This window comes from Kryptolebias marmoratus, linkage group LG11 (assembly GCF_001649575.2).
Source record: "Kryptolebias marmoratus isolate JLee-2015 linkage group LG11, ASM164957v2, whole genome shotgun sequence".
Lineage (NCBI taxonomy): Eukaryota > Metazoa > Chordata > Actinopteri > Cyprinodontiformes > Rivulidae > Kryptolebias > Kryptolebias marmoratus.
The window spans coordinates 25,759,699-25,782,932 of NC_051440.1; the positions used below are offsets into that span (position 1 = coordinate 25,759,699).

General features: G+C 38.1%; 1 protein-coding gene across 1 annotated transcript in view; it reads left to right on the top strand.

Annotated features, from left to right (window-relative positions):
- The window catches only part of hydin (HYDIN axonemal central pair apparatus protein), a 70,435-nt gene that overhangs the window by 19,127 nt on the left and 28,074 nt on the right, over nucleotides 1-23,234 (top strand). Inside the window, exons 11-33 of the mRNA XM_037978285.1 lie at nucleotides 296-519; nucleotides 652-719; nucleotides 846-1,078; nucleotides 2,837-2,934; nucleotides 3,773-3,908; nucleotides 4,541-4,702; nucleotides 4,788-4,940; nucleotides 8,056-8,294; nucleotides 8,376-8,640; nucleotides 8,755-8,898; nucleotides 9,265-9,501; nucleotides 9,850-10,002; nucleotides 10,256-10,476; nucleotides 14,040-14,190; nucleotides 15,296-15,505; nucleotides 16,754-16,960; nucleotides 17,046-17,220; nucleotides 17,800-17,924; nucleotides 19,814-19,941; nucleotides 20,426-20,562; nucleotides 21,882-22,009; nucleotides 22,092-22,205; nucleotides 23,079-23,159. Coding sequence (XP_037834213.1) covers nucleotides 296-519; nucleotides 652-719; nucleotides 846-1,078; nucleotides 2,837-2,934; nucleotides 3,773-3,908; nucleotides 4,541-4,702; nucleotides 4,788-4,940; nucleotides 8,056-8,294; nucleotides 8,376-8,640; nucleotides 8,755-8,898; nucleotides 9,265-9,501; nucleotides 9,850-10,002; nucleotides 10,256-10,476; nucleotides 14,040-14,190; nucleotides 15,296-15,505; nucleotides 16,754-16,960; nucleotides 17,046-17,220; nucleotides 17,800-17,924; nucleotides 19,814-19,941; nucleotides 20,426-20,562; nucleotides 21,882-22,009; nucleotides 22,092-22,205; nucleotides 23,079-23,159 — 3,789 coding nt within the window. The remainder of the gene's footprint in view (nucleotides 1-295; nucleotides 520-651; nucleotides 720-845; nucleotides 1,079-2,836; nucleotides 2,935-3,772; nucleotides 3,909-4,540; nucleotides 4,703-4,787; nucleotides 4,941-8,055; nucleotides 8,295-8,375; nucleotides 8,641-8,754; nucleotides 8,899-9,264; nucleotides 9,502-9,849; nucleotides 10,003-10,255; nucleotides 10,477-14,039; nucleotides 14,191-15,295; nucleotides 15,506-16,753; nucleotides 16,961-17,045; nucleotides 17,221-17,799; nucleotides 17,925-19,813; nucleotides 19,942-20,425; nucleotides 20,563-21,881; nucleotides 22,010-22,091; nucleotides 22,206-23,078; nucleotides 23,160-23,234) is intronic.

A 23,234-nucleotide genomic window follows, 5' to 3' on the forward strand; every position in this document is an offset into this window, starting at 1 on the left:
CTCCCTGCTTAGGCTGCTGCCCCCGCGACCCGACCCCAGATAAGAGGAAGAAGATGGATGGATGGATGGATGGATAAAAGTCTAAACTAACAAAACTGTAAAATGTCAGTTTTAAATTATTATTGAAGCTCAAAATATTACATCACAAGTCATTCAAAGATCTTGTATTTCTTTTGGGATGAATAAAATATTGATCTGTGAAATCTGTATAAATCTTTTGATAATTTATGAGGTTCATAGAATAAAAATAAGTGACTGAATGTTGATTTTTTTAAATCTTATTTCTTCCTTTCAGGTGCAGCTGTCAAACAAGGGGCCGATTGATTCCCCTTTCAGGTTTTTGAGCTCCGACACCACATTTGGCCGTTGTTTCTCTGTCAGTCCAGAGGAAGGCGTCGTTCCCCCCAGGGCCTGCCAGATTGTGGAAGTCACCTTCCAGAGTCACATCTTGGGAAGTTTTATCGAGGACTTGCTGCTAACTGTCACAGGACAGCCTCGGCCTCCTACCTTGACCTTCAGGTGAAACTGGGAGTTTAGATGGTTTTAGAAAGTTGAGTTTTTGTACTTTGTACTGCTCCCCCAGCAGGTATTTCAGAGACATTTACCTTCTGTTCCGCAGGTTTCTTAGATCTGTTTTTATTTTTCTTTCAGGGGTTGTGTCATTGGTCCTACGTTTCATTTTAATGTCTGCGAGCTCAATTTTGGAGATGTAGCCTTTGGTGAGGCATATTTTATTAAATTAAATTTTATGTTAAAATCATAACAACAAACATTTTCTTTCCTTCCATTTTCATAGGATTTACTTTGTGCTGTTTTCTTGTATTGCTCTCTGTCTTTTTGTGCAGGTTTCCCAGCTACAGTGACTTGTACTCTCTTTAACACATCCTTCGTGCCTTTGACCTTTGCCCTGCGCGTCCTCGGGGATGGATCAGAGTTTCCCAGTGTTAGCGGTGCCAAACAGGTGTCTGATTTATCCCTGAAGAACTGGCGAGGGCATGCAGCTCAAGGCCCTCCCGTGGAGTTCACCGTCAGCCCTGCTGCTGGCTCTGTGCGCGCCATGTCTGACGAAACCATCGAGGTACAATTAGTATTCAAATTAATAACAAATGCATGCAAATTAGAGTGCACTGGTTTAACTAGAATGTTGTAGTGTAAAATCAAGACAGCCTTTCTTTATCATGCCATATTTTTAGTGAAACAAGGAAGAGTTTGATTTTTACCAACCACTGTCCCTATCAAATACTTATTTCACAAATAAAAACCTTTTATCTATATTTATAAACCAACATTTATATTCTTCAACAAAGCATGAATCTAAGAATCTGTCCATTTAAAATGGTTTCTAGTCTCCTTTAAACTTTACAGCTGTTATTTTTATCAGAAGGTTGTGGGAAAGAAGCCAAAGTGCAGACTCAAAACCAAGCAGAGAATCAAAATAAAAAACCTAAAGCTTTAAATAATAAGAAATAAAAAGGCAAATAGGGCAGCTGGACAAGTAATAAGAAAAAACTAACCTAAGGGTACATGAGAAACTATAAGATGTAACGAGAGAACAGTCATTATGATGGAACACTGTGAGAACCAGGAGAAGAAGTAACCTGGGAGGAGTGATTAATTAGTGATTGCAGCTGGGCTGATTAGCAGATGCAGAACAGGTGAGTGATGAGTAGAGGCTAGAAACCATGACCAGGGATACTCTGTAAACAAAAACATACTGAAGAATATCTAACAATGCGGAAAGGTATGACCAATAAACACTAATAAACTGAGAACACAAAAACTCCAGGATCATGATCATTGTTTTGTATTTTTGTAAAAGTATTAAATGATAGCAGAGTTAGCAGTAGGAGGCAGATGTATCACTTGGTTCAGAGGCTTTCAACCTTTAAGATAAAAAGAACCATTTTTGCTCCTTTACTGACTTTAAACTAGATGGATTGAAAAATAACAGGACTAATTAAGTTTTATATGAACACTTTAAACAAGAAACATTCTGTTAAAAACTGTTATTTTACTGAAACAGGAAAAAAAAGCTTTTTCTTGTCTTAATTAATTAATATAATTTAAACACTGAACTTTGCAGATTCTTTTTATATTTTGGTAAAATTAATGAAAGGTCCAGTTTTGATATAATAAACCATATTACTGCAGCTGATTGATAATGCTGCCAGCCTATTTAATATCGGGGAATATTTTCTTATTAATTAAAAGTTGAAAACATGAATCACTGTTGAGCATAAATTTAAACACAAAACCTTCTTTTGTCTATTTCTGTCTTTACTTACACCAGAAAGCTTGTTTCTATTGTTCTTGATCACCAATGCTTTAGTTTGAGAGGAATAACTCATTAAAAACATGCATTAAAAATTGGTGTAAATTTATATGAAATGTTTATTTAAAGATGTGCTGTGTCTTATCAGAGTTTGACATTTACTGTTAAAGAGCTCCAAAATAAATTATTTAAAAAATAAAAATTAAATACAGTGATTTAATCATAATAAATACTTTATGTTGATCTTTAATGCTGTTTCTTTTAACTTAGTCATAGAAAATTTCAACTAATCTGTGCCAAACTGGTTGTGATTTCAGAAAAATGTTATCTGGTGTTGGATAAGCAAGTTAAATTTACAGATTTATTATTTTATGCAGACCTTTTTTCTGTTTTTTGCTTGAATGTTTATCACTTCTGTAATTTGGCTACAGTGCCGGCCAGTAATGAAGATTAACATAAAAAGCTTCAGTTAAACTCATCACTTTATTCTCAAACCAAAAAAAGGAAGGAACAATCAATTCTGCTGACTTTACTGATAAGTGTGTGTGGCTGATGTGTGAACAGGTGACGCTGTGCTCCAACACCGTCAGGAGTTACAGGCTGGTCCTGGTGGTCGATGTGGAAGATGTTGAAAAGGAAACGTATCTTCCTATCAATGCCAGGTCGGACACATTCCCATCTGAGGGACACTCAAACATGCATTCAGCTGAATGTTTAAATACATCAAAAGTTGCTGCAAATTAAAGACCACTCTGCACAATGAAGTGATAATAAACTGATTTTTTTCCCCTTGTGTTGGAACTCTCTAATTCGCCAATGCAAGACTTATTTCAGCGCAGCTTTAAGCATCTTATTTGAATTTACCATGTTTAGATAATTAGCCAATGCAGCAGAAGTGTGGAAAGGTGAGGAGAAGTAAACGGGTCGGTTATTAGATAAATGCAGGAACCTGAACCGACACAAACCTCCCTAAAAGCTCAAATTTACCAACTAAAGGAGTAAAATGTTGCCTTTATTTCAATGTGTTATTGTTTTGCAGAGTGTTTGTACATGTAGCATAAAGACAGCAGATTAAAATGAGCAAATATTTTATTACCTACTTTTGGAGCGGGCAGATTGTAAAAAAAAAACTAACATGACTGAAAGGAGCATTTTCCTGATAATATTGTCAGCTTATTTTATTTAAATGAAACACTTTACCAAAAAGGGGATATTGTAGATCCTGCACACCTTTTATAAACACACACTTACACCTGGGTTTGCTTTTTTATTGACAGTGATGTGAGTTTAAGAATGAATGCATTATATATTTCTAATTTCCTTCTTTATAATAAAAACTGTCAGCTGCACTGTCACTTAGAGCAGGCCAAAAGGAATCAGATTTTCTTATGATTTGATTTTATTATTAATAAACTTCAGGTTTAGAGCAGTGCAATCCAAATTATAGATGAATCTCTTTCTGTTTTTCTTCTTTGGTCCCTCTCTGTTTTCTGTTATTAGGTGTGTTGTGCCTGACGTTATTGTCGAAACTCCAGTTTTGGACTTCCAAAGATGTTACCTCAATCACCCCAACGAGCAGACAGTGAGGTTGACCAACTCCAGCGCTCTGCCTGCTTTTTACGGCCTTCTTGATCAGGTTAGTCTGAACACTGGATGCATGTGGCAGGAGAGAGATGCTTAGGCTGCATGGGACTGCAGTGTTGCTAATATATCAGCACAGATGCATTAATCAGGAATTTTCTGTTGTCAAATTAATATGATTTTATCTTATCATGATGGCTTAAAGGTTAAGTAATGTGAAAATAAAGTGTAGGTAAACAAATATGGCCAATAAATTTACTGAAATTTACAAATTTCACTTACAAATGTTTAATTTAAGGATGTATAACAGATGACACACATAAGAAAAACATTGTGAGGATTTTGTTTCTTACTTTATGATATATTTTGTCTGGTTTTCCTGACATTGCAATGAATAGCTTTTCCACATTTTGTCACTTTACCACAAATTTTAAATTATTTAAGTTATTATGAGACAGACCAATACAAAACAGTGCATTATTGTGAAGTGGAAGGAAAATGATACATGGTTTTGAAAACCTTTTATAAGTTTTCAGACCTCTTTACTCTCACAGCCCTAACTAAAATCCAGAGCAACCAATCAGAATGCACCTAATGATCAAACAGCATCATGAAGACCAAGGAACACACCATGACTGATCTGTAGATCTGCATTATGAACACATCTGTCTGTGTCACTGTTTTCAGGAAAATGAAGAAGGCGCACCTCTGGTTTTTGGCAGTTCTGCTCCCAGAGGAGTTCTTCTTCCTGGCGGATCAGAAGAACTTCCTGTGTTCCTGGAGGTGAAGGCTGTAGGGAAGCTGCGTTGCTCTCTTCGTATTGCTGTGTTTGGCAGCCTCCAGCCTCTGGTCAGTGAATCTGAATGGGAATGTTTGTGTTACTGCAGCTTAAACACTCTGTTCTCTGACCTTTCTCTTTCTCGTGCCCTTTCAGGAGGTCGTCCTGTCATGTATTGGGCAGGGGCCGGTTGTTCATGTTTCAAGCACTCAGCTGCATTTTGGCAGAGTTCCGGTTCTGACAGACACTGCTAGAAACCTGCAACTGTTCAACCAATCTCCCATTCCAGCCCTCTTCAGCACTCGCATGGTACAGACACCAACATCTACACAGATACACCTATCACATCCTGCAAGAGTGGCATTAAACAAATGAGAACACGGTGAACTCATAAAACCAGCGTTTGGAAGCAGGCAGTAAAGAGGAAAAAGCACCTCCATCCTTTTGTTTTTACCACACATTTGTCTCGCCGACTACAAATTTGCTTACTAATGTCTTATAAAACCTTTCTGCCAATGTCCCGCTTCTCTTTGACTAATTAATTTCAGTCTAATTGGATATGTGATTAATGAGTTAATGAGTTCAAATCTTTAAACTCTGCTTGTAATTACTTCCCATGTCAATTTTTTGTCCTATCCCAGGAGGCTGGTTCTCCCGGATTTGTGCTCTTTGTCTGACTATTACGAGCCAGTCACACGGAGACGTTTTGCCAATAAATGGATGACAGAAAGAAAATAGTTGAGCGCAACTTTGAAAAGTGATTTAAAGACAAAAGTGTCTGCTTTAACGTTTTATAGACAGTCTGAATACATTCAGACATCTGACAGACACAACGTAAGATAAATAAAGGCACATATACACGGATTAGTGAATTCAGAGAAGTCAGTGTCAGAGCGATGACTGTTGACCACAGCAGGTTCAAAAACAATCAGAACAAACATTAAACCAAAGAGAATCTTATTCATCTTATAGTTCACTTTGTTTCATAGAATTCTGACAAAATAGCCTTTTATTTTGAGAAGGACTTTGATAAACAGTTCATTAAGCCTTTAGCTGAAACAAACAAACAAAAAAGCTGCATCCTTAGAATATTTTAAAGGGTTTAAAAAACATTTTAGAGAATTTTTCTGTGATCCAGTAGTGTCTACAGTTACACAGACATATCAACTTTCAGCTTGTGTAAAACTGTTTACATTGAGTTTAGAACGTTTAACAAACGTTTAAAGACATTTTTTTACTTATTTTAATCAGTTTTCAGCATGAGATGTTCAATTTTGACATCATAAAATAAAGTAAGTTATCATTCTAAGTCAGATTAAATGAAATACGAAACCGTGACAATGAAAGACACAACCGTGGTGTTACTGCAGTTACGTGACCCTGCGCTCTCCTCTGAGGCAGCGTCGAGGGAAGGAGTTTCTCATCTGCATTTGTAGGCTTCAATCGATGTTGATTCTTCTAGAATTACATTATAACTCGCTCAATAGGCTGCCAAACAGCCACACGAATAAAGCTGCTGACAGAAGATCGCACAGATATTTCCTAACATATCAAAGTGGGTCGTTGTTTAAGTGCCCATCTGTGAGCGTGACTGAGGCTTGTGATAATTACCACCTGCTGCAGAAGGCCAATGAATAGCACACACACAGACATGCCTGTGTCTCTAGTGTTAGCAAAATATCTCCTGAACCAGTGGACATATTTGAATGAAACTCTCAAAGGAAACCCTGGAAGAACATCTACAGCTTATTAACTTTAGGAGTCAACCCCGTTCAGCCTTAGCAAACACAATAAATGCTATAAGTTAGCCCATTTTCCAGATATTAAGCTAAAATTTGGTGTGTTGGTGGCTGACCTTCATCCCAAACACATACTTTAAGGGCTTACTAATCGCATGGGATTTTAAAACTTTGCCAATAACCATTGGAGTCAACCCTGTCTTTCTGGTAGCAAAATATCTCACGAACTTCTGAACAAGCCCGTTTAAGTTGGCCGCTATGGACTACTTTCATTATTACAAGGGTGACCAGAGTCAAAGTGCTGCAGAAAACCTTAACATTATTGCCTGATCTTGGTGGGCATGTCATGCAACTAGAAACTGTGACTAAAAAGCTTATCTTTTAGTTGGTCATGAAAAATCTTTCCAACAAAGAATTCATAGATTTATTTATTTCTTTGCTCTGTATAATTGATATGATAGTGGCAGAGCGTTTGTTTGATAGCTGTAAAGGATACAGCAGAAATTGAAATTCCAAAGTGTTCTGACTTGTGCTGCATTCAATCAATGCTAATTAAGCTGTGGGACGCAGCAGGTTTGATGTGATTATTGAGATTCCACTCATCTTCCTCTTCACTCCGGGGAGCCAACCCTTTGCTTTTCCTGCCTCTCTGACCCCACCCACCCCTTTACCCTGATCACCCACATATCGATCCTCTCCCCGTCTGCGTTCTCAAGCTCCTTCGCTCGATTGTACAAACACTGGGAAAGTGATCTATGACTCCCAGTGCCACTCACTGCTCATGTGCAGTGTGCTGTGTGAGGAAGTTTTACTTCAAACGTGTAAAATAAAACATTTGTCCAATATTTTTGTGCCTCAGTATGGCCTCCCAGATGTCAGCAGCAGCGTTTGAGTGTTTCCTCACTGATCGATAATCTGCTGTGCTGTCCTATAGGCACCGAGAGCGCCCAAGCTTCACTGCACAAGTTGGAAGCTAATTTTCCAAATCTCAATTAAAAGTTTACGTTCCAGCCATCCATCAGCACAAATCTTGTATAGAACATTGATTGTAATCTCAGTCAGTGCTTGGTCAGATATTTATATACAGTGAGCACAATAAGGACAAAAATCAAGATGAACATCAGAGCTTCTGTATTTGCTCTGCACATGAATCTAATCAAAAAATGCAGCTGAAACATCCAGAAAGCTGCAGATTAAATGAATATTGAGATTGTTTTGCAGCTGTCTTTAAAGGCAGAGTACAGATATGGAATAAATCAAAAGTATTTAAAGTTTTTATGCATTTAAGGCATGCTGTTACAGTACACGTATTGCATTCATTTTAACATCATGCACATTTGTGTAAAATACTTGATACAAAATCCCACTCATATTAAAGATGTATTTAATCTTAGTTATGTCAGACAGGAACCGCTGCTCTTCTTTTACCTCTAGAATCTCATGCTTCACTGAAAGTTGATGTGATTATGCAGTTATTTGATACACACATCCATCTTCCAGCGTCCAGCCATGGGTTAACTCTCAAGACTTGTGCGGCGCAGTTAGGGGAAAGTAACCTCATAGGGGGGCTATTTTACTGCATCACGTTTCAGTGATGGAACACCAGTGTTTCCAGAGGAAGACATAACGTAACACTTCACCTCATCAAGTTCAGACTGTTTCTGTTTTTTTTTCTTTTGTACCAGGACTGCAAAAAGTCTTTTTGGCGTGTCGAGCCCAGTGAAGGAGAGGTTCAACCAGAGAGCCAGTTGGAGCTGAAGATAGTGGTGCATCTGAAGGACAAACTTCACTTCCAGGACAAGCTGGAAGTGTCCATCCAGGACAGTAAAACTCACATCGTCTCTGTGTCGGCCACAGGAACTGGAACAACAATCATCAGTGACAAGCCTTTTGGGCCCAGTCTTGACCTGGGCACACATTTCAGGTAGAAACAAGAACTCCCACTCATGACTGTGACACTGACAGTGTGCTTTAGCTCTCATTTGTCCTCTTTCTGCTTTTTAAGCCATGATTTGTGCAAGTACAGCTTCAAACTGACCAACTGTGGCCAACGAGTCCACCGGATGTTCTGGAAGACTGATGGCCTCTGCCCTGGGAGAAGCTTTCTGCCTCCCATCAGCTCTCCGAAACAGAGAGATGCTCTGAGCCGTGGATCTTTACTCTCCACGAACAGAGAGAAGCCAGCTCTGAGCCTTAGCCCATCTCGAGTGGAGCTTTTTCCAGGAGACTCTGTTGACATGGTGCTTACGGCATCCTCAGACTCCCCCAAGGTGAAAACTGTTTTCTTTCAGGCTTTAGACCGAGCAAATACATCCGAGTTCTATCATTACAGCTGGTTCATGTGCATTACATCAGATTTATGGACTGCTTCTGTAAACTTGTAGATCATAAAAGAGCGTCTGGTGTGCCACGCAATCATTGGCCTTCAGGGCTGTCGAGAGACCATCATGTCTGTGAACGTAACGTGCCGCTTTGTGGATCCGTGGCTCAGTATTTCCTCAAAGCAGCTGAATTTCTATAGAAAGAAGGTTGGTAATTAACATAATTCATCAACATTCAACAAATCTTGAGAATATATTATCCTAATGTGTGCTGTTGTTCAAATGGTTTGGTAAAAGGATGGTGCGTTAGATGTACAAGCATTGTATTTTTCATTATTTTAAAATAATTCTAGTCATTGTAAAGTTTATGGTGAGTCAAGAAAAGCCTGACCTACAGGAAGTAAAAATGACTTTAAAGGACTTGTGTGTTGTGCATTTATTCTGTTAATGTAAAAACATTTGTTTTTGTAAAAGACAGAAGCAGAGAGTGAGTTATAGACTTTGCTTTGTATATCTTGATGTAACTTCTCTGTGTATATTCTTATTAAATATAGATGCATGTTTGACTTACAGGTGAAGGGGAAGATCCTGCAGCCTGCATACGAGAAGCTGGTTCTGAGGAACGTGTCCTCCCTGCCTCTGTCCATCGAGCTCTCGCTCCCTGAGCCTTTCTTTCTGTGTGACGCTCAGTTAGAAAACAGCTCAACCACAACTAAGGTGTCTTATATTCTGTCCGCTTTTCAAGGCTGGTTTCATTGTTTTATTGCAAATTTAAGAAAGAAGAGCTTTGCTAATTTAGTTGCTTACTTTGTCACAATAAACTGAGACTTTGTTTTCAGTCTCACCTGCGTAATGAAATTATTACTGGTTAGCATTAGTTTACATATTAGTAGCATTTTGTTCAGTATTTTTATTTTATTTTTTATTTTTTGAGAAACCTGTTAATCATGTTTGTTTCATCTGGTCAACTAAAAATGACAAATGTCAGAAAATGACGATGGAAAAAACCAAAACTGTTATTATGATAGATCGTATTTAAAGTTCTGCCATTTTTATTCCAATTTTTTAAATCTGAGACCATGCTTTAATAAATTTACAGTCTTTTCTTGTCTAAAAATAATATAAACATTTTCCTGAACCTGAAACTGATATTTCTGTGTACATTTTCATAACATTGTGCTACGTATTATAATAAAAGTTTTTTTTTTTTTTTTTCAGTATTTGGTTTTAGGGGATGAGGGTGAGGTGGAGCTGTGGGTTTGCTTTGACCCAACCTTTTATAAGAACCAGGTGTCACAGATTGTGGATGAGGTGAGTTTGATTCAGAACCAGGTAACCTACAGAAAAATGTGTTTTTATCTTGATCGTTTTAAATAAATAGCTTTAATTTTATACGTTCAACTACAAAAGAAACTATTATACATGAGTCATAATTTGGATTATCTGATTTCATGTTTAAAGGGTCATAAACTGTAGAAAGATGGGTAATTCCTGGGGTTAAAAGCATTTTTTGTGATGGTTTTGTGAAGTAACTGTCAAAGTAATTCCTGACATTTTTCTGCAGCTTCTTAAAATACGTTTCCTTGAACACCCGCACCAAGAAACAGTGGAGCTGCACGCCGAGGTCCACCACCCCAACCTCCACTTTTCTGCCACCATCGTGGACTTCGGTTGCATCGTCAACGACCTGAAGACCAGTCAGGAGATCTCGATCACCAACGTTTCGCCGCTGCACGTCTCCTACCGCTGGGATTTTCTGGACAACCACAAACAAATTCACCTCAGGTATTTTAACACTGAAAATGTTCACATAAAACAGAAACTGTGTGGGTACTTTACCCACCACGCTGTAGGAACTAGTTCACAGATTCATAGAGTAAAGAAGAACCTCTAATTACAAATCTGTCTAAATATGGATTTTTCATGATACGAATGATTTTGTTTCTGGCATTTAAACAAATTAATTACATTTACATTAGTTTAATAGGAAAGATTATATTCTTTGCAGCCTTTTTTTTACAATAATGGCAAAACTGTAGTTTCAAACCTAAAACAGAACCAAATTTAGTGATTATAAAGTTCAAATTCAGAGTTTCTTTTCAATTCAGCAATTCATTCATTCAGACCAGACAAATTAGGGTCAAAATCCAAAATAAAATTAATGTAATTTACACCATCTGGCTTAACAAAGGCAAACGAGAACTTAAAACAAACGGGAATCACACATTAAACAGGAACTACTTTAAAAAAACTGTAAATGGAAACACGGGGGAACGTTGACTGATTAAATGTGAGAATGGTGAGTTTTAGTATTAAATTTCCAAATAAAACAGAAAATGAGCACCAAAGTCCAGACAGACAGATAAATAAACCATAAAATAGAGCAGTAATAATAATAAAAATATAATGAAGGAACATCCAATGTACATTACAATAAGTAACTTCAAGACTGAGCAGGAAATTAATTTTTCTGCTTCCAAGACGTTTTGCATAAATGTTTGAAATCTGAGATTAATTTTACAGAAAACGCAGTCACCATGTAATGAAAGCAAATATATGGAGCACTTGTTTAGTTTAAAAGGCAGATAAGCAAACGTTATGGTACCCAGTATTAATGACAAGACTTGATTTTTATTTATTTTTATTTCTTTAAGCTCCATCATCTGTCTGTAATTAGCAAACATTCTTCTGCAGAAGAATATGTTCATATGGTAATATAAACATGCAAAACAAAGTAAGAAGAAAATTGTTCAACCAGTTTTTGCAGCCTTTGATCATAAACTGTGATGATGATATTTCTAAAATTCCTTTCTGTACAATAAAGGAAGGTGAAGAGCCCGTTGTCTGGAGTTTGGAAAAAGAAATCCATCAGTGGGAAACTGAACAGACAAAAACTCAGGGACAAGAAGAGAATGGATCTCTGCCATGCATTAAAACTGCCCTCTGGGATGTTTCAGCACAGCAGCTATACATTTAACCCTCTGAACTGAATTGAGCCAAATCCATTATAAATTCTCTGGGGACGACACATTTACTGATTGTGTACTTTATAAAGTTTAGAGTGTGCCTCTTTCAAGCCTTTACTCTGGCTTCCCTGGTATAAGCTGTGAATACTGTAGTAGTCTGTCCGTGGCCTTGAACCAAGTAACTGCAATAGCTCTGCAAGATTTATCACTCTCAATCAGCTTTTTCCACCCTGCCTCCTCCATCTATTTGTATTCTTCCTTTTTGTCTCTCCTTTCAGGGTTTTACCATGCCTATTTGTCTTTTTTTCTTCTCCCCGCTCCTCCTCTATCTCTACTTCTGTTTCATACTTTCACCTTATCCCCATCTCTTTCGTTACGCTCTCCCTCTTTGATTGTGACCTCTCCTAACAATCTTCCTCATGGGCCGTTATGCTAATTAAATGTGGACCTTACCCCTCCGAAGTCTCTTTCTCCTTTACAGAACCTGCACTATCTTGCCATGTTGAGCTAATTACATCCCTATCAGTAATTACACCACAGCCCCTGGAGATGGGATTGCCAGCAGAGCAAACTCCTTTCTACCCATTTATCGCAGTGGAGAACGTGGAGATACCGCAGCGTGTCCATCTGGAAAGACTCCAGCAAGACTGGAATTAGAAAGATTATTCAACTTTTTTGATTGATAGATGCATGAGGGATTAAACTACTGTGTAACTGACTGGTTAATCAGTCAGAATTAGTAACTAAAGAGTAACTGCTGCACAAACGGACCAGGAGTCTGGAAAAATATGTTTATTTTATAAATTTTGAATACATTACTAGGGGTTTGAATCCCATAATCAAAAAGCAGAGGCGAATGGTTGTTTTTGCTCATGTGTGTCTGTCTGTTACTGAAATATCTCATAAACCACTCAAAAACTTTTAATGAAACTCTCAGAAATGATGGATGTACATTTACAGCTGATTAACCTTCGGAGCCCAATTCAAGATTTCCACGACAGCTAACTGAGGTTAGCCAACACAAAAATGACTTTACTTGAGTAAATTCTACATCTAATGAGCTAAAATGTGGTGTGGCAGTAGTACTTTAATGGTTACACATTGCACAACAGTTTTTCTTAAAATATTACCGTTGCTTCTTAAAATCAACAGTTTGTTTTGTTAGCAAATTGTCTCATGAACCACTGGATAGAATTTCATGATGTTTAGTGAAAAAGTTCATTTACATTTGAAACAACAAGCCATCATTGCTAATACATAAATGTATTGAGTGTTCTAGTTATGTATCGGTAAAACCAAATTAAATCAAGGATAATATTAGTGCTGCCAGCTAAAAAAAACAAACATTCAGGCTGAAGAATATCTGTGTTTGTCTGACAACAGATTCCTTCCGTCTACGAGTGCAGCTCTGTGTTTGTTGTTTGAGAGTGAACACATGAAAACTGTCACATCTCAGTGTCCATGGCAGCAGGAGAGGATGGAAGAGACACCAGCAGATATGAGAACGTCTTTGAGGACTTATTGTTTTAAGCTCATCGTGCGCTGTCTCACCATCTGTTCATCTGTTTGCACTGGTGGGCTTTAAAGTCCCTCTTCTCCATGCATGTTCCACAATTTTGTTTCTAGTCTGTCTTTTAACTTTATTCTCTAATTTCACTCATTTTTATCATCCAAGGTCAGAGAACTCAGACCCTGGGTGAGGAGCCAGCAGCGCCCCCTGCTGGTTGGTTGCCCACCTTTCACATTAGCTGATGCAACAGTAGTACCATAATGTTTGTGCTGAATACCTGAAGCTCACACGCACACCTGTGCAGAAACACTAACAGAAATAACAAATCCACTGCTTGGTGGTTTGATGTAGAGCTTTTGCTGCCCAGCATGGAGGTAGCTTCTCTCCCTAAACCTTTTTCATTCTCATCCGTGTTTATTCAGCACTTCACTGCAATCTATCCTGACCTGTTTCCTGCTGCCTGCCTATTAAAATTCCTCTTAATTATAGAACACTCTGTTTAATTAACTTGATGGATGCACCGAGTGTGATCCCATGGGGGAACGAGGGAGAAGAGCTGTGAAAGAAAATGAGAGCCTGACTTCTGTGGGATGTGGGTGCAGAATATTCCGGTTTGCACCTCAGATTACAGTACGTGTGAACGATATGGGGTATACAACACAAGCTCTTATTTACTCTCTGTAGCATTTTACATTTATATACACTGCTCTCTTTTCTAATTAAAAATTTTGTCTGGTTTAAATATGCTTCAATACATTTTCTCCTACTTGAAAGAAGGTTCTCCCATTTAGTAAGTGTTGAGTTTTTCCTTTGCAATGGAACATAATAGTAATTAACTTAGGTTATGTTGTATTTCTTGTTTCTCCTCACAGAGACACAGGCAAGAAACAGATGAAGCCGAAGCACTCAGACAGTCAGAGTGAAGAACAGAGGAGTTCCTCTCCTGTTTCCTCACTTCCTCCCAGCCCCGGGCCGGGTGCAGATGAGCAGAGCTGCACGCCACACCCTGCGCATGTTGAAGAGGTAGGTAAATGTGCATTTGATTGCAAAGAAGCTTCCAGCAGCTGATGAGCAGGCCATCCCATGTGTTGACACTGCTCTGGAGGCAAACGCATGTAAACACCCCAAACCTGGGCACACGGTTTTGTTTTTGCATCTTTAGCCTGAAGGTGGAGAATCCTCACTGCAGTCAGTCTGCAGACTCTTCTGCATCATTATTACCTGCTGTCATAGAAGGCGATCTGGGAAACTGGATGGATTTTAATGAAACTCTTAGCAAGTAATCACTGGCTGAGCATCTACAACTGTTTACCTTTTGAAATGAACCTAACTCAAGATGGCCGCTACAGCTAATTTATATTAGTAAACAAAAAAATGGCTGTAACTCAGACAAATCTACAGATGCTAAGCTAAAATCTGGTGTAGTAGTTGCTGAGTCGTCCCCAACGCAGACTTTGAGTGCAAACAGATCACATGTTTGTTTGGCTTACAACATGATAGTTAGTTAAAGAAATGCTTCTTTCATTTCTGATTAATTCACCAACTTCATTTTGACTTTACCATTTTTCTAATCAACTCACAGACCCATAAATAATTTCTAACATCTCTTAACAAGCAACAGAACACTTGCATTCCGTATTCAAGTTTGTGTCACTTTAAAGCATCCTGCAGGGTTTCTATGGTAACACATTTAAACACCAGGACGTCAAAATGGTCGTCTAGACCCTCCCCTTTTGATTGACACCACTTTTGACCAATTAGGTCGATATATGAGCTCTCCACAGCCAATCATATTACAACTTTATTACTGAAATCCTAGTTACCTGAACAATAAATTGGACTGCACTGCCAAAAAGATTTAAATTGTTACTTTTACAAAGACACCAAGCATTTGCATGAACTCTAAGTGGTTCAGGAGCAGCATCTGATGCTTTTTTCAGGCGTTTTTTGCATTTTGGGGGTGAGGGTTAACAGGTTAATATTTTTATGGTTGTACATATTCTTCATCAGACATCAGCAGGTAAAAACATTATCTAGTCCAAGGGGAGTTTTACTGAACGCACTGAAAAAATGATTTAAAAATAAGTTTATCTTGTGTACTTTACTGTTTTTATGTCTGTTTATGTAGGTTTTTGACATCTCTCCAATGCGTGGCCTTCTGCCCCCGGGAGAGAGGGAAGTAGTTACATTCTCCTTCTTTGGCCATGAGGATGTCAGCAGAGAAGTGGTTGCTCAGTGCCATGTCGCAGACGGACCAACATATGAAGTCAAACTGAAAGGAGAAACGTCAGGGATCAGCTACGGCCTTGAATCCACCCATCTGGACTTTGGCCTGCAGGTGTGTGCACAGGACTCAGAGAGTTTAGCTTCATGTTTTATTTTTCCCAATAAGCTGTTTGCCAAACATTTAATAGTTCAGACAAGTTTTCTGCTTTAGGTTCCATAAATGTCTGAAGAACCAAAATGTCATTTCAGGAGTTCAGTGACTTAAAGCAGTTTTCTCGCTGTTCTCCTTCCAGCTTCAGGGATCCCGTACGGGGGCCAGTTTGATCAGATTTAAATAAGAAGCAATAAGGCTTAAAAAACAATTTTAAAAAGGAACAGCTTACGATCCAAAACTCCAACTTAAATGTCAGCCATCTTGGTTTTTCTGCTGGACCTTGGGAAGTTCATTTATTGCTCTCTTTTATTTTTTTGTTCATTTGCTTTTCCTATTTATTTAGTTTTCCCATCTGTTTGCTTATCCATGTGTCACATACCGTTTTTTCTTACAAACCCTGACAGAACGGCTCGTAGCGACGCATTAGAAGCTGATGCTGACCGGCTCGAAGGAGTGGAGCTGATTTGTATGATTGTTGGTTATGAGTTGCTCAAATAATAATAACACTGTAAGCTTTTGCATGTCAGTTTTTAACCTTACCATTTGCACTTGCATTTAATTTAAATTTTTTATGCTAAAAATAAAAGCAGAATAATAGTTTTTTATAAAAGAAAGCATTGTGAAAATCATCTATCATAGTTTAATACTGCAAAGAAAGGTAACTTTGAATGTCACTGCCTTGTTTTCACACTTTGGTCTGTTTCACTTCCACCTCCTCTTTAAGTATGCAAGCCATCAGGACCACTTATCATTTATATTCAACACAGGGACACATTGATTTCTGATTTAGGTGAAAAAGCGATTCAGCAGAACTTTCCTCCAACCTTCCTGTCGGTTAAATGTTCTTCCCTTTCTTGCTGTTTCTGTCTTTTATTCTTGAAGTTGTTTTAATTTTGTAGCCAACATTTAGCTCACGAGCTGGTTTGTGCGTGCACAATTTACCAGCTCTGAAACTGTTTTTGTCACTTTTCTTGTCCGTCTGTTGCTCTGTCTCTATTTGTTGGTGTTTTGAACACTCCATGACAGAAAGGAGGTGAAATATATAACGTAATGAATGCATTTCTAATATATATAAAATATTTATCTTCGAGGCAGATGTAAAAGACACCAGGTGGAGTAGTTTTCCTGGATGTTTCCCAGGATCCTACATCAGACCGGTGTTTCCTCTCTCCTCCATTCCTTCATCTTTTTCCCTCTTTCTTCCAGCTTTTTTACTGTGTTGGAGAGGTTGAACTGACCGTGACGAATACTGGCAAGGTGGGCTTTAATTTCAGTATCACACACCCACAAAGTGAAGAAGAGGAGGAAAAGGCTGATGAAGGAGGAAGACCTCAGATAAAGGCTCTAAAAGATGAAGGGCTGGGAAAGAAGCTGGAGGTCAGACCTGGGTGGCCCATGGTTATCCCAGCTGTGGTGAGCTGATCATGAGTCCAGTTCCTAATTAGATGTTTGAGAGTTGAACATGTTTTTCATCTGTTTGTGTGCTTTCTTGTGCCAGGGTTACATTAACGCGGGTTCGAAACGACACCTGCGCGTGCTCTACCTGCCGGGCGTCCCTGAGGTGTTTGAGAAGCAGCTCTGGCTGCAGGTGGCTTCTCAACCACCGGAGAAGATCTCCCTCACCGGAGCGGGAGTGTTCCCGAGAATCACCCTGAATTTACCACGAAACATGTGTACGCACAGATCTGCCTCTTACACACAGATTCCACTCATTTACTCACAAGAAAGACATTTGGATGAATTTAAAGCTGCAGTTTTTTTACTCATTAGAATGAATGCTGACAATTATAGACAAAAAATCCCAAATTCTATCATTACTATGCTAACAACTAATCAGATTTTATCAGTTATATCAGTTTACTGATCATTTCAAAAGATACTTTAAAATAAAATTACAGTCATGCAAAATGTCTGTTTGTCTCATAATTTAGTTCTGTGATTCCCAAAGCTCGGGTTGTAAAAACATGTGGGATCTGTGACAATGACTGCTAATAACACATTTTTGCCACAGTTTTAATAAAACCTAAAAAAAACTGATTTCATAGTTGCCTAGGCTGTCATTACATCCTTTTTTTTTGGCTTATTAGCTGTTTTAGCAGTAGTTGGGGCTGGAAGCCTTTGCCGATGTTATTTTTTGGGTCAGAACCTGAAAGATCTGGGACCCATTGGTTTAGTTTATTATTGCCTGGTACTGATGTTAGTTTGGGAAGCCACCGACTTCCTAACCGTGACTCGGCGTGATTTTCTCGCAGCAGAGGAACGCTACAGGGAGGCAGTGCAGCAGGCCGAAGCAGCAGTGGATGCAGAGCGGCGCAGAGAAGACCTGAAGCTTCAGAAAACCTCCGGTGGAGACGCATCAGGAAAGGCTGCGCTCACAGTCAGTAAATACAAGAAGCACAAACAAACAAAAACTATTAAACACACAGAAGAAAAGAGCTAAATGTGACGAGGAATGCTGTGGAAATAGACTCCATCCAGGCGTATCTACAGAAGCTAAAAAGTTTTATTTTGAAATTTCTGGTACTTCACAGGTACTTATGTGGTGTTTGGTGGCATAGACATCGAAAAATCTTAAAAATAATCCAGTTTCTTTGAAGAGAAATACACATTTAGTAACTTTTAGGATTGAGAAGGATTTGCTTATGTTTTCTAAGGTAATATTCTGATTTGTCTTCCTTTCTTCCAGAGTTTTCTGTATGTATGAACACATTACTGTCCTAAAATCACCCTCTATATTATATAAATTATGATGTTATATTTATTTTAACTGCATACCCACTATACTCCTTTATTGCAAGATTGTTTGTCTACATCCGTTTTTTATTAGTAGCCACCTATTCTGCAGAAAAGTTCTTCCTTCCTAACTCTTTTTTGATTTTACTGCTTGTCCTGTTCTGCTCTGTAAGAGCTGCAGGATTACTGAGGAAATTTCTGCTTATCCCCTCAGTATTTACTCACGGTGTTATGGTCTGCCCCGCTGACATCCACCCCCGTGCTGAAATTAAAAATCCAATATTTTCCTGTGAAGTATTTTCATCAGAGACGAGAAGAAAACCTCTATAAAGTGTCTAGGAGAATAAAATGAAAAAGATCAGACTGCGGTGACTTTAGATCTTTTGTTTTTATGAGGCAAAAATAATGCAGGTAGTTGGCATTAAGGTTTTGTTTTTTTCCTTGGTTATTTATTGTATTTATTTATTATTTATCTAATTTATATTTACATTGCAACCAAAATGACAAGTACAATAAATCATAATTTTTTCGGATTTTCTTTATTACTATGTTTAAAAATATAATATTTTTTGCAGACACCACTAAAAATTTTTATCTTATAAGAGGTATTCTACAATTAAGGTGCCTAAATAAACATGATTATGTATAATTGCATACTTTTAGTCAATGCATTGTACACTTTTTGCTTATTTAAGATGTCAGCAGTTGCATGCAGGGTGTCTGAATCTGGTTGGTGGAAAGATTCAAGGCGACCAGGCAGCAGGCAGATATTCTCCAAGAAGATTTAATAAATGAAAACAAAAACTAAACGAGCAGATGAGACCAAAAACCTCCACGGAGACCACAGTGAAACAGAAACAAGACTGGACATGAGGAACTAGGACTTCCATACGATGATCTGACAAAAACTGGAGTGAAACCAAGAAACCAAGGAGCTTCTGTCTGCTGGGAAGAGGGATTCAACTGAAACTGAACTGAAAAACAAGGAGCTTCAGAAAATTAAATCCATCCAGCCTTTTGGCTCAGCGCTGCAGGAAGCTGCTGTGTATCTCCAGGGGTCATCGGGCGAGAGGCGAGGCACGCCCTGGACAGGTCATCAGGTCGCCCGTCCGTCACAAACCAACACAAAGACGACAAAACCATTCAAAACACAAAACATGGGACAGTTATTGTCCTGTTCAATATAAAAGATGAGAAAAATAAAACTGCATGTAGTCAATGAGACTCCTGCTTAATGATAATGTTTATTTGTAGGTATCCTTAATTATCACATGTTTAAAATGTATATTTATTTTAATATAAAATACAAATATCAGAGCTCTCTGTTACTACAGTTATTATCAAAAGGTGATCAGCCAGGAGCAGATCCATGAAAGTCTTTATAATTGTCGTTTCTCCTCTCAGACTCTGATGGCCGTTGTTTTAATCTGGAGAACTCTTTAACACTTTAATAGTTTAACTTTTCAACGTTTAATATGCCTGCTTATGCCTCCGTCTGGTCTTCTCTTTGTCTCCTTTTCCTGCCGGCTGCAGTTTGAGGAGCTGCTTCAGATGGAAACCGAAAGACTGCTGGTCAAAGAAAACGCTCTCGTTCTGACCGATAACCTCCTGGAGCTCCGTGACTCACCAAGTTCCTCCTTCCAGTGGCAGAAACTAAGCAAGTATGTACACACACACACACACACACACACTGTGGTTTAACAGATGGTCCAGTTACTTCACTGAAGGAAAAACTGCTTAAAACGGAGCTTTAATTCAAAGAATCTCAGTCAATGAGTGATTTCTGGCTGCTTTGTGCAGTTTGGAGTTCACTGGTTGTTTTTATGGGTGGAAGCGTCATAAATAAATAATAATAATTTAATAAAAGCGTAAATTATGTGCAAGGTGGTGAACTGCTTCAATAAAGTAAACCTTTATTTATATGTGACATTTGATTTAAAAAAATAAATTTTGATTCATTATATATTTGTAGAAAATGATGAGTTTAAGATACAAAGTGAAGTTCTGCTGTATGAAAAGATAATATTAATCAAATGTGACTCAGTCAATCAGTAAATTCTAAAAAAGTAAAGTTTCCAAACTTATCGTGATAAACCAGCTTGGTTGTTACAAATGTTTTTTCAGCCTCTTTTTTTTTCCCAGCAGGTCTGAGCTCCCAGAGTACGTTCTGGACTTTGGGTTAGTCATTCCAGACAAAGCCGTCAGTCAGTCAGTAAATATCACCAATAACGGGTCGGTACCCGTGTCCTTCCACGCCAACTGCAAACGCCTTGCAGGCACAGGTAACATGAAACACGCAGCTGCCATTTTCACTTCTCTTTCTTTACATTTGTAATATTTTAGGATTCCTGCGTGAATGTCTAAAGCCTCAGTTTGATGGTGCTGGTAGCAGAAACTACTCTGAAGATAAAACATACGTGTTTGTTTCATAAAAAAGCAAACATTTGTGTTAATGGCTGATCTCTGCTTTGGCGTTTTTTTAAAAGCTGATTAATTTTAGATTTTTAGAATTGTTTTGCACCAAAGACAATATTTGTTTGAGACATTTATATCACCCAAAGGCAGGCCATGGTACAATAAAAGATGAAAACTCAAGGAATGACAAAATATTTTATATTCCTTGAAGGAATGCATATCGCCCGCCACATTTCACACCAGAGTTTTAGACTAAGATTGTTTTATGTCGAGAAATGATGGAGTTAAAACAGTTTTGGTAAAACCTAAAAAAATAACGTTCTCCAAGAACTCATGTGATGTAATCAGGTGTTATTAATGACTCTCAGCTACTACCACATCAAAATGTAGCTGGAGTTAGAGCTGTTTTCACAACAAATCAAATTAATTTTATTTGTTTAGTCAGTTTTATTTCAGTCCGCCTCTTCATCCTTTGGGTATTTATGTTCTGTGAATTTCTCCCTGATGTCTCTGCATTAATCTGTATGAGTTCACCTCCAGTCTTTGGAAATCAGGGTATCTGATAACCAGATGTTTTTATTATGGACCAAAATGTATTTTTCATTTAACAAAATATAACAACAACTGCTTTGCTTAAATAAATGTATATTTAACAGCCCTTAGAAGAACTTGTACACTTAATAATAATATATATATTGTTTTCCTACTTGGTAATTGATCAAGTATGTAAGGCATGGTTAATTGCTGATTAAAATAATAACCTAGAAACTTATTCAGATGTATTTATCATTTTACTGAACGTGTCAGTCACACAAATGAAACACATTAGTCAAGACAAACTAAAATGCAAGTAGTATTTGTCATTTTTAACTAAAAAACGTGCAAAGAATTAACCAAAAATAGCCATTCGGTGGGTAAGGAAGTCCAAAAATTTAAACGGGGCTTCAAATTAGAGCTCTGTGGGCCTTTTCTTTTTTTTGCAGATTCTTCTTTGTTAGAAAACTGTGCAACAATAGCAAACAATGCTGCCTCCAGACGTTCCTGTTGTGCGTTGCGGATACAAAAAAATGTTGTTTTTAGCAACAAAAAGAACAAAGAGTCCTGCAATAAATACCCTATAATGCCCAGATATAACAACACTTTGCATCTATAAAATAAAACGAGTCCTTTCTGTGTCTTTTTAAAGGTTTTACAGCAGAATTCGACCACGTGAAGAACCTGCTTTGTGGTGAAACTCAGACTTTCACCGTTACATTTGATCCTGACGAACCCGACCTGAAGACGGGGAAGAGGGACGTTCTTCTGCCAATCCAGGTGACCACAGATTCCTAAATAAACTCCCACAAAATCAGGCCTAACAGTCTGGCTCATAAAATGTGTTTGTTTGGTTTTAAAGGTCGCAGGTGGTCCTCAGGTGAAGGTGCGGCTGTGCGCGGCTGTTGCCATGCCGACCATCACTGTCTCCACGGGGACGCTGCAGTTTGACACGGTGCAGTGCTGCATGTGTCAGGTAATACTGTACCTACAGTTCACCTGCAGTTCACCTGTCATGTCCTGGAGAGTGATTGAACAACGGCATTTTAGAGTTTCTGCTAAAATACAGAGTAAACACTGAACGACTAAAAGCTGCCGAAGAAGATGAAACTGAGCTGTTAAAGCTAAAAGAAGCAAACAATTAGCTGAAAGCTAAAATAATCAATAGGCGGGCTAGAAGTTAAAAGTAGCAATATCTTAGCTAAAAGCTAAAACTAGCAGAATGGTAGCAAAAAGCTCAAAGTAGCTAAAAGTTATAAAAAGCATAAAAAAGAAAACCAGAGCCAGTAGCTGAAGCAGATTTAAGAGAGAATAATGTTCTTAAAGAAACTGAAGAGATCTCATTGTTTTTCTGTAGGAAAATGTTTGTAAATAAATGTTTTAAAAAGAATAAGTCACAAGAAACAAAAGTGATAGCACCCATCTCCTGAATGAGCCGAAGGTTTTGATATATGAACGGCTGAAACGGCACAAAGTCTGCAGAAGTTGGACTGAAAAAATAAAACAAAACGTACTGAAAAACAATAATACGTAAAAACTCAGCATTCACACACAAAAAAACCCTACAGACAGATTAAAATCTGAATGAATGCACACATAATTTAGAATTTTAGTTCAGTTTAATCTGGTTCTTTAACAGAAAAAAGTCGGTGTGTGCATGGCAGGTTAATGAAGGCCCTGCATGCTGCCGTCTCATGATTGTCTACTTTAAAATCATCACTTTTTATATCAGATGCATATGAACCCAGTGATGGACATATTTTACCTCAAACTCAGTCCATTTCATTTAAACCAAAAATAACAGATTGTTTTATCTGCCAGTTCCATAATCTGTAGGCTTTCTTATCAGATACAGACAGTCCAGCTGATGAACCCTGGATCCGTTCAGTGTCAGTGGAGTATGACAGAGGAGGTGAAACCTTTCAAAAAGGTACAACTTTTTTTATTTTTATGGCTGTTATTATTGGAATTCACAAGTAATGTCATAGATAATCATCCATGTGCT